The following is a 14,712-nucleotide window of genomic DNA, read 5'->3' as shown; positions in this document are numbered from 1 at the left end:
TATGATATTTGACAAAATAAACTCACAAAATGTTAAATTCTAGTTGTTTGTATAAAATGTTGGATTTTTGATAAAAATATATCTCTAGACCCTTAAGACCCACATATGTCAGCCAACACTCAAAATGAAGGAAATTTAACTTACTATAAAGTAGTTTATGACAGTTATCTTCGTAGGGGTAGTAGTTTTTATGATATTCACGTATGTATATAAATTTGGAAAATGAAAATTTGTCCGAATAACTATAAATCAATTTATTTTAACAAATTTCATGTAAACTATTACTCCTACGAAGATAAACATCATAAAATATTGTATAGCTCATTAAACTAGCTTTAATTTGAGTGCTAATAGATATCTGTACGTCAAATGGTTTTTGAGATATAGATTTTTCAAAATAAATTCACTAACTACTGATCTTTCAGTACATCTCATATAACATTTTTATGATATGTGGCTTTTTAAAAAGTTATATCTCGAAAACTATTTAACGTAAATAACTCTATTAGGGCTCATATTTTAGGAAATTTGCTCTTCTTTAAATGACGTTCTCTTAGGTTCTCGTGTGTTGTTCTTACTTTTTGAGATATAGAGCTCCGAATGAAATTTTTTTTTTATCGCTTTGAAACAGCCGCCATATTTTATTCCCACTACATATACTTGCAGACTTATGAATTTTGACTAGTAATTATACATAGCTTTCATTAAAGTAATCAAAAATTGGGGTGAGATAACTGCCTTTTTTCTCCTCTTGGGCTCTTGTACTATCTAGATTACTTTTTTTTTTAATTTATATTTATAGGAATGAATATTTCTGAAAACTCAAAAAGCTCTAGAAATAATAATTATGTAATCCTAAGAATAAGTTAGAAAAACCTGGATATTTTTTGAGCACAAAACTTAGGTATTGTTATTTGAGGAAATGTTTCGAAAGTAAATTCACGTCGCATTGTAAGCTTCTGCATAACCAACATAAGAAATTAGAAAAACAACTTTTCGAAACCGGCTTTCTTGTACTCTATAAAACGATGCATTGGATTATTTTTCAGTGCAATAATTCTCATTTTGAGTTCAACAATTAAACCCTGGAATAAGGCCCTTGATCTTCATTTTAACAGCTATTTGTCCGAGTGTCCACAGTTTTTAATTCCCCTCAAGCTCTCACCAAAAGTGAGTTTTGAGCAAGTAACTCTTATTAGTATTTAATTTTTTCCACTTTATCAGTTTTATTGCTTGTTTGTTTAGTCTTGTTTAAAGGCGTAAAACAGTCTGGTCATGAACGCGTATGGATTGTTATAATTATTTAGCTACACCCACACAAAACACATTTATTCACGCACACATGTACATGATTCTCATTATATATTATATATTATATTATATTATTAAGCATATTAGTAATATTGAATTTAGCATGTTAAAAATATCAATAGTGTATTTCATTTCGTAGGATGAGCTTGAAATTGAAATTCTAGTTGGGTGAGATTTTAAAATGAGTGAAACTTGGTATTTATGTTCTATGTAAAAATTTTTTTTTCACTTTTGGTATTTGTTTGTCATTGTTTTTGATCTTTCAAAATTCCACGACTTAGGAACGATTTGACCCATAAATCTACAACGTATGCCATTCTCTTCAGAAAAAAAGATGTTAATATGTCATATCATTCAAAAATACTAGATTAATTTTAAAATTAAAAAGATTAAGTTTTTTTTCTTTGCCTCAAGATTAACAACAGATACATTAAAATCTGCTTGAATCGCAAAAACGAGAACTATACCAAAATATAATTTTGTATGACAATTGAAAAATAAACCAAAATTTTATTTTTTGTTATTTCAAATACATATTTTTTATTTTTATTTTAATCAACTTAACTTTTTATTTTTAATTAATGAAGTCAAATGCATTTAAACAATTTCTTTAGCTTGCGTAATCATTTGAGTTTATTGTCCTTGTGGCAACGATGTTTTGTTTCCACATCACTTTCGTATGCGGTACTGTCGGTTGTATTAGCTCCTATTTGTATAGCACTAGTTTATAGCAGGTTTTATTGGATTTTATTGTACAATAATACCTCTCATAAAAAGTAAACAAGTTTACGCATCGCAGTTCAAAATACTATTGTGATTTTTTATATACGAAATCAGTCTCTGAAATTGAGTAATATTGTGCTCTGGAGATGACTTTATTTAATCAAGTGCAAGTAATTTTTGAAATATTTTAATGCAACTGTTAAAATTCTTTGAGAAACTATGAAAGGTTTAAATAAAAATTGTGCTGCTATTCCGAATTAGATTTGATCATATTTTTTTATATAATATGATCTATCTCAAATTATTATTATTATTTTTTTTTTAGAGTAATCGTATCGTATATATAGCACGGTAGTATTGTTCCTTTTTTCGACTCTCAGGAGCGAAGAATTTTTACGAATGAGGTATCAAAAGAAAGAGAATTTCATGGAGAAGAGATGCATCCCAATATCTTATAATAAATTCTTACTGCAACTTATAAAGTTATTCAAATGAGTGAAACGTTTCAAAACTCTAACAGGGGTAAGTCGGCGGTTCAAATTGGATTTTAAAGATTTCCTGGTCCGTCCGTAGCTCAGATGGTTAGGCCTAGGTCTATCGTTCCGAGATCTGCGGACAGCGCCGGTTCGAATCCAGCCTGGAGGCGTTGACTTTTTCATTATGTGGCGGTCCTACAAAATGAAAAACTTGACCCCCCACCATAGTTAGAATAGGTTGGTCACCTGTAGATAACTAGGCAAATATCACCTTCGCTGTGGATTATCTTAAAAAAAAGAAAAGTGTGTAATAGTCATCTACCTCGAATTCCTAGATATATAGGTGACCTTTGATTTGGTTGCTAGATATGAAATATAGTTTACTTTAGCTGCTAAAAATGTACCCAGTAAATTAATAAATGCTATAAAATCTACCTAACCTGTAACCCGAAAAGTAAAATGGAGTGTATGCATGTTTTTATTTTTATCAATTCCCGTGTATTAAAAAATATCCGTAAAAATCAAAGTTATCTGCGATAATCGGTTCCAAAGATATTAATTTTTTAAGTCACGATACCAGACTAACAGATAAGTACGCCGTATGAGGCCGGTATGACGTCGCATCATGCAGAACGTTTCAGTTATGCCCATAAATTAGACGTGGCCACTATTTAAATAATGTATTTCCTAAATAAATTAATGGTTTATTTCACAAAATAATCATTTCCGAAATAATCTCAATTAGATAACTACTTGTATTTATTTCTTGAATTGATCATTCATTGAAATAAAGCTATATATTTCTCAAACAGTTATTTCTAAAATAATTGTCTGATAACTGCTATATCACTATTTTCTTATTTTTTAAATACATTTTCTCAAAACGCAAAACATCTGTTTCAAAAATAACTACATTTCTGAAATAATGTTAAATCTATGTGTACTGGAGACACACCATATAACATTTCCGTAGTTTACAACAAAAGCAGCTACTGTTATTGCCCCTGAAACAATGGAAACTGTATGAAAGTTGCCGACATGACAGCATTTACTGTCGTGCCTGTGTAGTCACATTTGGTCTAGCGTGACAGTACATGTAGCGGCATTGTACCTACTGCCACGTCAAAACCCATCAACAGAGGGAGACTATACAGCCACGGTAGAAACTTTTGCAGCTAATCAAATGATAGAAATTGTATAATAGTTGCTGTCATGACACCATTTATTGTTGTGATAGCATTGTCTCACTAGGTTTGGCGTGATAGTTTACCTAGGTGGCACTTTACTGGCACGGACAAAACTGCCATGGTATTAAATAGATGAAATTTACTGTTGACGGTTTAAAATGAACTTCAATTACTATTGTCAAATTATTAATGTTGTTATTAAATAGCTTAATGTTGACAAAATTATGAATTCTGAAAACGTTATTTAATCAAATAATTACCTCAGAATAAATAAATAAATTATAGAAATAAATCATAGGATAAATTTTACTCAGGTCTAATTTAAACTCTGCATTTAAGACAGACCTTATCCTTCAACTGCGCATGCAATATGTAATTTTTTAGAAATTCCCAACCTGTATATAAGTAACAGTTGACCGTTTTAATGAATTAGCCTGAAAATAAATGATCAATTACTCCAAATTTTAATCAATAAATCCAAAAAATAATTAGACATGCGGTAGTGGTAAAGAGTGACGTCATGTTAGCTGTATTGCTTTTGCATTGTTGAAAAATTTATAAGCTTAAAAAAAATAACTAATGAATACATTTACGCTCAAACTTTGAAAATCGAAGTTTTAAAGACTTATCTGTCTGCTAAAATCTGTGACATATGCATATACCCTATAAGCATAAATTGGAAAGAATCTGGGACTTGAGAGGAGTAATAAGTAATTAGTAAAGAGTAAGGAGTAATGAGTAAAGGAGTTAAACATGGTCAAAGCCTTAGTCTTATTTTAGCATATTTATGAACGAGATTTTAAAAAGTTTTCAAAGTATAGCTCTAGTTTTGATTTTCGCTGACGATATTGTCTTCATAGCTGACTCAAATAAAAATCTATAGCAATTAGTTGAATTGGAGGCTGTGTTAGAAAGAAAGGGGATGAAACTGAATGCAAGGAGAAGTGAAGTCACGGTTGTGAGGAAGAGCTGACAATTCCCTGCAGGGGGGAAATACTTGAAACAGCCGATGAGTACCCCTATCTTGGAGCAGTACTCAACACAAAAAAAAATTGTCAATAGCTTTTCAACAAGTTAAAAAATGGTGAAATAAAATTCATTATAACATTGTTGTGGAGAAAAGGGAGATTGAAAACAATGTCAAACTGCAAATCTTCAAGGTCTTTTACATACCTACATACCAGTACTAGGAGATGATGGTTGGAGTGCGGTCAAAATAAAACACAAATAAGTTGGTGTAGCTTATTTGATTGTGCCAACGCTTCGGCTAGTGTTTTTAGCCTTCATCAGGGCTAAGAACAGAACAAGATAACAACCAATAAGTATAGAAAATAAAAAATAAACTATAAACAGAATGACATAAAGTGAATAATTTTACAGAATGGAATTAATAAAATGAAGTGATGAGAGAAATGGAAAATAAAATGTATACATAGGTAATTGTAAAAGTAGGTAAAATAACATAATTAAGGAAATAAAATAAAAATGAATTTATATAATGCAAAGAAGCATTTTTATTTTATTTCCTTAATTATGTTATTTTACATACTTTTTCAATTACCTATGTATACATTTTATTTTCCACTTCTCTCATCACTTCATTTTATTAATTCCATTCTGTAAAATTATTCACTTTATGTCATTCTGTTTATATTTTATTTTTTATTTTCTATACTTATTGGTTGTTATCTTGTTCTGTTCTTAGCCCTGATGAAGACTAGAATCTCTAGCCGAAACGTTGGCACAATTAAATAAGCTACACCAACTTATTTGTGTTTCATTTTGACCGCACCTCCAACCATCATCTAGTACGTCATCCACGGTCAACCATCTCTCATAATTTTACCTACATACCCTTCTTTATTGATGTGAAATTTGGATCCCACCGGAGGGACATTGAAATATATTTACAGTCGCTGAAATGAAGTATATCATTGATATATAAAGTATGCGATTTCAAGAGAGTAGAGGAGAGACCAAATAAGAAATGAGAGGATACGAAGATACCCTTGAGGGAGACTAACGAAAAGAGGCTAGTTGAGTAGTTAGATCATCTATGCCTAATGAATGAATCCCAGAATCCATAAAAGCCTTGTGGACGTCGCTCTCGAAGGGAGCCCAAACTATCATGATAGTTTTGTTTAAAGGGACCTCATAGAAGAGTTGATACATGGTGATTTTAAAGATAAAGTTGTGTAAAATTATTTCCATAGATTCCTAAAGTTATTATCATTGTTAAATGTAAATCATCACTAGTAATACTTTTTGTTTTTACTGATTTGAGTGCATTATATTGTAAAATAGCGTGTACTTATATGTGATAAGAAAGTTTGGTTTGTTTATAGGCCACTTAAGAATGTCTTCCGTATTTCTAGAGGATACTTCACGCGGACCTTAAATTAATGCGTTAACAGAAAACTGCATCCCACTTATTAATTTATTATTTATACCCATAGCATAGTTGAATAGTATTAAAAATACTCAATTCAAAATTTAAAATTATTAGTGTTTTATAAAAGTGAATAAAAAAAAAAATGGAATAAGATCTGTGAGGCCGTAAAATTAACTTGAAAAAAAAAAAACGATGAGTAAAAATATCTTCATTTTGTGGCAGCAATTAGCTTCAGAACAGAAACCATGTCCGTGTTATCTAAAGGTAATTTTCTACGCTATGAGATTTGTTTTCTCTGACAGTCTAGCAATATTGAAATTTTTATGAGTGTCAAATTTCTTGCTAGAACGCCATTTTATATATTACTATTGATGTTCAACTAATCAAATTATTGCTTATGTAGCAAATATCAAAGTATATATATGCGCACGTATATATTAAATGGTTGAAAAAATAATTGTTTCGGGGTTTCCGCTTTCTTTATATTAAGCTCATTGTCAAATATGATTAAAATATCCAATTTAGATAACATGCTTCATAATTTGAAGTACAAGTTTTTTCGAGTCTATTATAATTTCATTTTTTATTATTTCTTAATTAGTATTTATTTCTACGATAAAAATAATTGATATAACTCATTCATTTGAAGTAGTTATTAGTTTCATCTAAATCATTATTTATTCGGTCAAGGTCTTTATTTATTTGAAAATGGTAAGAATTTAACAATAAAGGTGGACTATTTATTAAAAACGCAATACATAAAATAACGTTTTTAAACTCACAAAACCCCACTTATTATGCAATTTATCAAACTTATAACACCTAATACATGATAAAATATTAAATTTACAATTTATATTAAAAATCATTTGTTCAAACCGTAAATAAATTATTGTTCTTTTTAATGATTGGATGTAAAACAATTTTTATTATCGCGAAATGAGGCCTTATATTGCGAGAGGTCTGTTTCCACATCACTTGAACTGATTGGAACATATTTGCACTTTGAAATCTTTAAGAGACAAGAGCGTTCATACTTTGAAATATTCACGTTTTCATTGATGGTCCCAAGAAGCGTGTTTTTTATTAGTAGTATTATTTTTCAGCACCTTTTCAAATTTTCGGTAGATTTTTTCTTCATTTTGACCGTGACATGAATTAATCTCTAAGGAGAATGTATTATCTCCAATTTACTTACCGAATCAAAATATTTTTTATTCAAATATTTCTATTAATGTTGGAATTTTCGACTTTTTTTATCAATTATAGCTCATACGAACAAGGTAATTTTTTATTGTTTTGAATTTTAGTAATTGGTTCACTGATGACCCCGCTTTATTCTTCGTAAAAACAATTAAGTAAAATACGAGAAGTGATTAGAATCTATTGTAAATCTGACGAATGAGTTGTACTTGGTTAGTACAACCTTCCATCGAAATCTGTCAGCATGTGTCTTGACGGTTATTGAAGAATAATATCTCTTATACACTTATACATAGTTAGAAGTTTTCATCACAGTACATACTTTAGTTCAACAGCATTTTTCTAAAACCCACCTTAGTCCTAAATGTCAGTTAAGATCGACTCATTTGAAAATTATATTGTTGTTCATTACTTTTAAGGAGGATAATTAGAAAATTTTAAATTATATTTAGATTAAATGGGGGAAAAAATTATTTAATTTCTCTAACGAACAAAATATTGATTTATCCTCAAAAAGTGCTAAGTATTTATTAAAATAAAAATCTTAGATATTAATTTGTTTTAATAGATCGTAATATTTGCCAATAATCGCAATAATAATTAGAAGTAAATATCCCTTGTTTTTATTAATTATCATAAAGTGGAATTAAAAAAGAAATTGTACCACTTGACGGTATTTTACTAAGTAAACATCCTTTATTTTTATTTAGTATTATAAGATGGAATTTTAAAAAAAATTAAATTGAACCACTTACAAAAACAACGCAAAAAGCTTTTTAGTGACTTTTTTCCCTATTAATATAATGTCCTGAATTGTGTGAATCATATTCATTGATAGTTGGGTGGTAATGAGGTTTCATTGAAAAGTAAATATTCATTGAGAAATGATGTACCAGATTAAATACTTGAACTCTTTTATCTCCTTCATTTCTTCTGTATACAGGGTATGTAGCTCTTATCTCATTATCTTCGCTTGTTTCGAATATTATCTGTGGTCAATTTATTAAAAAAGGAATCTTTCCTCTTATCATTCATCGGATACAACAATTTATTTTGTAGTAAGAGTGGGGGATCGGAAGGTGCATAGAGCGGTTATTGGCTAATGAAAAGTTAGCGGTGGGAGAGACTAATACAGTCGGCTTGTTGATTGCCTGCAGGACGGACGCAAGAATGGAGGTCCCCTCTTTTGACATTTTCATCGACGAAGAGAAGGTAGAAGATGGGGCATTTCAACTCCTGGCCGAGATTCGTCCCTCCTGGTCCCCCGATCAAGTCAGCTTTAAGGTAAGTCGCTTACAACTAGAAATTATCATACTGTATACACACATTACTCTTCCCCTTCCCCCCGCTATATGCATTTCCGCTTTCATTTATCACTTAGTCATTACATAAGTATTCGGCCGCGTCCTTCGTAAATCGCGATCCGGTTTCATTTACTCGCCGTGCATTCACGTCGTTAGTCCTTCGAGAAGTAATCCTAAAACGTTATTTTGTGATATTGTGGTTCAATAGTTCTAATACTGAATACGTATGCGGAAGAGATTGCACTTAGGTTCAGTGAAATGTCTCAGCAGTGTTTACATTCGTTCTAGTTTAAAATAGTTTCTGTCCATTTGTAAATTAATTTTTTTCTCTTTCGAAAAGTTACAACTAGTTGTCGTTAATGCCACAATGTATACTTCTTAACTTCATAAGGTATATTTAATTACAATTCACATTAATACTTATCTTCAGCGTGTTATTACAGTAGAACCCTGCGTATCCGGTCCGCTATATCCGTAACCGACAATCCGACACGTTTATTTTTTTCTTTTTATATATGTACTAATATTTTTGTTGATTATAATCTAATACTAAATTATATAACATTTTGTTTTTAAAAAAAAGCATATATAATATTCATATTTATTAAAACTTATGTGAACATTTTAAAATTGAGGAATATAAATTTATTGAAAAACGAGGCATATAGGCTTATTACAGCTTTGTAAAATGGTAGATCGTAATTTTGTTTAGAAAACCTTCTTATTTTATTTTGTTAATATAACACTCCTTCCATTCTGTTTTCGTTTGATGTTTTTTCTTATGCTTATTAAAACTAAGAATTAAGTTTATTATGGTCTCTTGTGGTATTCAGTTTTCTTCACTTTTTTTATTCATGATTATTGGTCAAAGTGTGTTTTGTGGCGGTTTAGCGCTATGAATAAAGAAAAAAATGACTTGTCTGGTAAAATAATTGGAGCAGTAATCTCTATCCAACAAAATTTTTTTTTCATACTACTTCTTTAAATGTCATTTATATCATGATTGTTTTTTGTTTTTTTTATGACTGATCATAGCATCTTTTATCAGGAATTTTACCTTATCAGGAATAGTCTTGGACACATTCCGCATAAACAGCGTTCTACAAGAACGATATCTGTTCAAACATTTGAAGTTTACATAATTTTGTAAGTTAAGATAATAAATAATGTTAAAAGTAATTTTTATTCTGCGATAAATTGTCCGCTTTCCAATACTTGATGCAAAATAATATAATACTATAGATTTAGTTAAGTCAACACTATTAATTATTATTTAAATTTGAGTAGAGGATTGAGATTTTAGTTTGTGAATAAACAATTGATGTTTGAAGGAAATAATATCAGAAGCTTTACTGAAAAATAAAATGGGTCATGAATATCCAGTATTAGGAATTTCAAACTTTCTGTTGACTCACCATGCCTCAAGATGAGAACTATACATCCATTATAAAATATTATGTAATTTTATTCATCGATATTAAATGAAATAGATCTAGTTTACTATTTATTCTTTCCTGGTGCTACTGACATCGATTCTCGGAATAGTTAAATAACTCCACTATATAACTTCCTAAGATCATTATATCATTTCGTTTCAAGTTTTGAATTTTTAATTATGTGAGTTTGAAGAATAAGGTGATGCGATTTTTACAGTAAAGTGGTTTCTTTCTCCACAATTAAAAACAATTTTTAAATCTATACTATTACAACCCATGAAGGGTCAGGGGTTCAATACTTTGTAAGGACATACTGTTACTAGAACAACGGTTATGCAAGGAGGTGATTTGGTCAGAATCGATAGATAATATTCGATTAGATATTTTGGAATATTCTAAGTAAATAAAATTAGGTCTATAATTGTCATATTTACTTAAGTTTCTCAGTATATAGTATCTCGTCACTTTGGAATAAACAATTGTATCTTTGTGGTTTGGATTTTGTAAATTTAAACGTATGGGAGGAGAGATATGTCTTTCTCTTCTCCTGTCTCCATCGTAGCAACCGGATACCATTGGCAGTATCCTCTTCTTGGACTTTTCAACCATATTATTTTTAAAGTATTATTGATATAATAAGGTTATCTATTTATTTAATCTTCCTTTTTTGAACTTTTAGTTTGTTCACATTATCTTCAGAATTATTAAGTTAATGACCAAATAACTCTTCCTGTGAGAAAAGAAACGAGTAAAACACATATCTCATCTCTCTGAAAGCTGAATAATGTGATATTAGTGCCGATAAATTAATTCTATCATCATTTATTATTATTGATAATGAACCAAAGTTATGTAAATGACATTATACCTTTTTTCACAATTAAATGTGATATTTCTGCTTATATTTTCCTGCGGTATTTTCCCCATCTTCCCTTCATTTACTTTTGATATAATTAATTCTTCACCTACCAAGAATTATAGAAAGGTGTGAAATTTCATAATTGATTAATCAAGCAAGCGACGTACTGTGGATGGGCGTTTAACATTGAGCCTAATCGATTTTAATTTGATTAATTGCTTTTGAAACTGTTGAAACTAATACCAGAAATGAAGAAAAAATAATCGTGTTTATTGAAGTCGTTGAGTCATAAAGAACGCACTCAATAAAGTATTATCGTCCACCTAAATCTCCAGTTCATTATTGGTTCTACGTTTTATCCTTGAGCTAGCTCGATTATGATTTATCTGAAGAAAATAAATCTTATAATGATATTCAATGTTGGGATTTACAATGAGTAAAAGATATATCTGTTTCTCTGATACAATGCTGTTGTATTTCACATCAAAATTCAAACCAATCTTAGAAAACATTAAATATCAATTATATTAAGATAAGTGGCATATGCTTTTTGTTCAGTAAGGAACTAGTTTATCTTTTATCTTTTCATAGTGACGACCAAAGTTTGCATATTTTTCAAGTTTAATTTAAATTATAGAATTTTACATCCAAATATTAATGAATTGAATCGATGTAGTTTAATGTATTCCGTTGAAAATCGGCGTGAAATATATTTATGGGCGTAACTAAAGTTACCCCGTGAGATAAGACATCTTCGTTTGTCAAAATTCTATTCCATTTTCTTGCATTGCTGAGTTGACATGGGCCATATTTGCACACCTTCTGTACCTCTTGGGTCAATCTGATCTGAGACCCTGTACGAAACTTTCCTCTGAGATCTTTCCATTTTATCAACGAACCCAATCTTGTAGATCTGTGTAATCTATTGATGTAATGTAACCTACTTTTTGAACTGTATAAGTTCACTTATTCTTTTATTTCGTCTGAAGATTGAACATTTAACTCAGTAACTATTTTTTTCTCTAGCACTTGACTTCTATAAGGACGACCCTGGTTAACAGTACAGCTGATTTAATGATACTTCAGCACTTAATGACTTTTTGGATAGTATTACGTATGTTATACCATCTATATAAGCCTGTTGATTATATTGAGAATAACCACAAGTACGTAGTAGGTGGATTCTGAAAAAATTATATATGTCCATAATTTTTCGAACCTGTACCTTGCTTTACCTAATCACTATTTAAACCAATGATTGTTCAGAGTCTATTTTTTTGTGAGCTTCTTGACTTGTTTGGTGTCTTTGGTTCTCCATTATTGAAAAAGTAGTCTTTTGGAATTTTCAAAACACACTCCATAAAATTAATTCTTACATGTAGAAGAGATCGCACAAGAGCCGGGAAAGAAAACAAGGCAGTTATTTCACCCCAATTTTTTATTACTTTAATGAAAACTAAGTATAATTACTAGTCAAAACTGATGAGTCTGCCAAATATAGGTAGTGGGAATAAAAATGGCGGCTGTTTCAAATCCTTAAAAAACATTAATTTTTCATTCGGAGCTCTATATCTTAAAAACTACCAACAACACTAGAAAATCTAAAAGAACATTATTTAAAGGAGAGTAAATTTTCTGAAATGTGAGCCCTAATAGAGCTATTTACGTCCAATAGTTCTCGCGATATAGCTTTTTAAAAAGCAATATTTTTTAAAAATTTACTGAAAGATTGGTATTAGTTAATTTATTTTGAGAAACCTATATCTCAGGAACCATGTGACATATAGATGTCTTTTAGCACTCAAATTAAAGCTAGTTTAATGCACTATAAAGTAGTTTATGACCTTTACCTTCGTAGGAATAGTAGTTTTCATGATATTTCCTAAAAGAAATTGATTTATAGTTGATCGGACAATAAGTTTGAGGTTTGAAAAACTTAATTCCAGAAACAATAGGACGTACAGTTGTTTGTCAGCACTCAAATTAAAACTAGCTATATTTACTATACAATAGTTTATAACATTTATCTTTGTAGGAGTAGTAGTTTCTATGATATTTGACAAAATAAATTTACAAACTTGTAATTTCTAGTTCTTCTTATAAAATGTTTGATTTTTGAAAAAATATATCTCTAGATCCATAAGACGCACATATGTCTGCCAGCAATCAAAATAACGGAAATTTAACTTACTATAAAGTAGTTTATAACACTTATCTTCGTTGGGATATTAGTTTTTATGATATTCGCATATAAATATAAATTTCGGAAATGAAAATTTGTCCGAACAACTATAAATCAATTTATTTTAGCAGTTATCATGAAAACTGCTACCCCTACGAGGTTAAATGTATTAAACTACTTCATAGCCCATTAAACTAGCTTTAATTTGAGTGGTAACAGACATCTGTACGTCAAATTGTTTTTTGAGATATAGATTTTTCAAAATAAATTCACTAACTACTGATCTTTCAGTATGTTCTGTACAAATTTTTTATGGAATGTTGCTTTTTAAAAAGCTATATCTCGAGAACTATTGAACGTAAATAGCTCTATTAGGGCTAACAGTTTAGCAAATTTACGCTACTTTAAATGGTGTTCTCTTAGATTTTCTATTGTTGTTGGTAGTTTTAACGATATAGAGCTCCGAATGAAAAATTAATTAATTTTAACGTTTTTAAAAAGCCGCCATTTTTTATTCCCCTTACGTATACTTGGCAGACTCATCAATTTTAACTATTAATTATACATAATTTTCATTAAAGTAATAAAAAATTGGGGTGAAATAACTGACTTTTTTCTCCTCTTGGGCTCTTGTACTAACTAATACATGCCGTGTCGGATTGCTTCTTCAAATTCTGGTATGTTTCGTAAATGTTCTACATGGTTCATTTGAAAACGTTTTGCCTTATTTATCGAGAAAACTGGCATGTATGGAATCTCAGTGTAACTTTTAATTTTAGAAAAACAAGAATGGAATCAGTTAAAGTTAGTATTTCGAGTTTTGGTTTTTTGAACTTCTTGGACATATGTGTTGGGTATTCGAATTTGATATATCTTCATTGGTCTGAGAAGATTTTGGTGTGTTATTATCTTTATTAGTAATAAGTAAAGAATCGAAATAATTGAGAAATATATTTGCATCAGTTACATTTTTATTGACAAATGTTCGTTTATATTCTCCATAACCCATTGCATCCCTATTTAGTGATAATCTAATAGTCGTGGCTTATATAATCCATATCAGTTTCCATGTTTGCCTTTAAAATTCTCTGGATGATTTGGTCAAGCAGTGTTTGTAAACATACTTTGACTATCTCCCCCCGTCAGTATTGCTTATTGTCCATTTTTTTTTTCACCAATCCTATGTTTTTTCTTAATAAAGTAGGTATGAGTTTGATTTCAGGATCCAGATTAATAGTTACATTTTACTAAACATTGGTTCTTTAAGTGTTTACTTTAAAAATCCATAATAGCTAGTAAAAAAAAAATCAAGATAGTGTTTGCCATTTTTAAAAATGTTGTAAAAACGGGGGAAAAATTAAATTAAATAATAAATTTTTTGTAGAATTACACAAACAAAAAATTTTGCTAAAACATTGATAATCTTTGTCTTACAGATAATGTAAAATGTGTCACCACCCTCCTATTTCATGGATATTTATTGAGCAACTGTTATGTATTCAAAATACAAAGTCTACTTATAGTTTCATCAATTTTGAAAAAAATTGCTTTTTTTTTCAACTCCTTGACACAGTGGCACAGTGGTTATAGTAAAGTCATTTCATCTAGGCAATGACTTTTTAATTTTAATATATATTTT

The 14,712-nt window shown here is 29.7% G+C and overlaps 1 protein-coding gene across 8 annotated transcripts in view; it reads left to right on the top strand.

Moving 5' to 3' along the window:
* eas (ethanolamine kinase 1) overlaps positions 1-14,712 on the top strand; it is a 62,226-nt gene that overhangs the window by 27,480 nt on the left and 20,034 nt on the right. For 5 of the 8 annotated variants that reach the window (XM_014424863.3, XM_014424862.3, XM_014424868.3 and 2 more), the window contains one exon: positions 8,450-8,576. The exons of 2 other annotated variants lie outside the window; for them this stretch is intronic. In XM_014424863.3, the coding sequence (XP_014280349.1) occupies positions 8,463-8,576 (114 nt within the window). In that variant the 5' untranslated portion in view covers positions 8,450-8,462. Of the gene's footprint in view, positions 1-8,449; positions 8,577-9,369; positions 9,743-14,712 lie in introns of those variants that run through there. One more of the 8 variants, XM_014424867.3, reaches the window with a different exon arrangement.

The sequence above is a fragment of the Halyomorpha halys genome, unplaced genomic scaffold, assembly GCF_000696795.3.
Source record: "Halyomorpha halys isolate HHAL.00 unplaced genomic scaffold, Hhal_1.1 Scaffold481.1, whole genome shotgun sequence".
Classification (NCBI taxonomy): Eukaryota; Metazoa; Arthropoda; class Insecta; order Hemiptera; family Pentatomidae; genus Halyomorpha; species Halyomorpha halys.
This window is presented reverse-complemented; position numbering and strand designations above follow the sequence as displayed.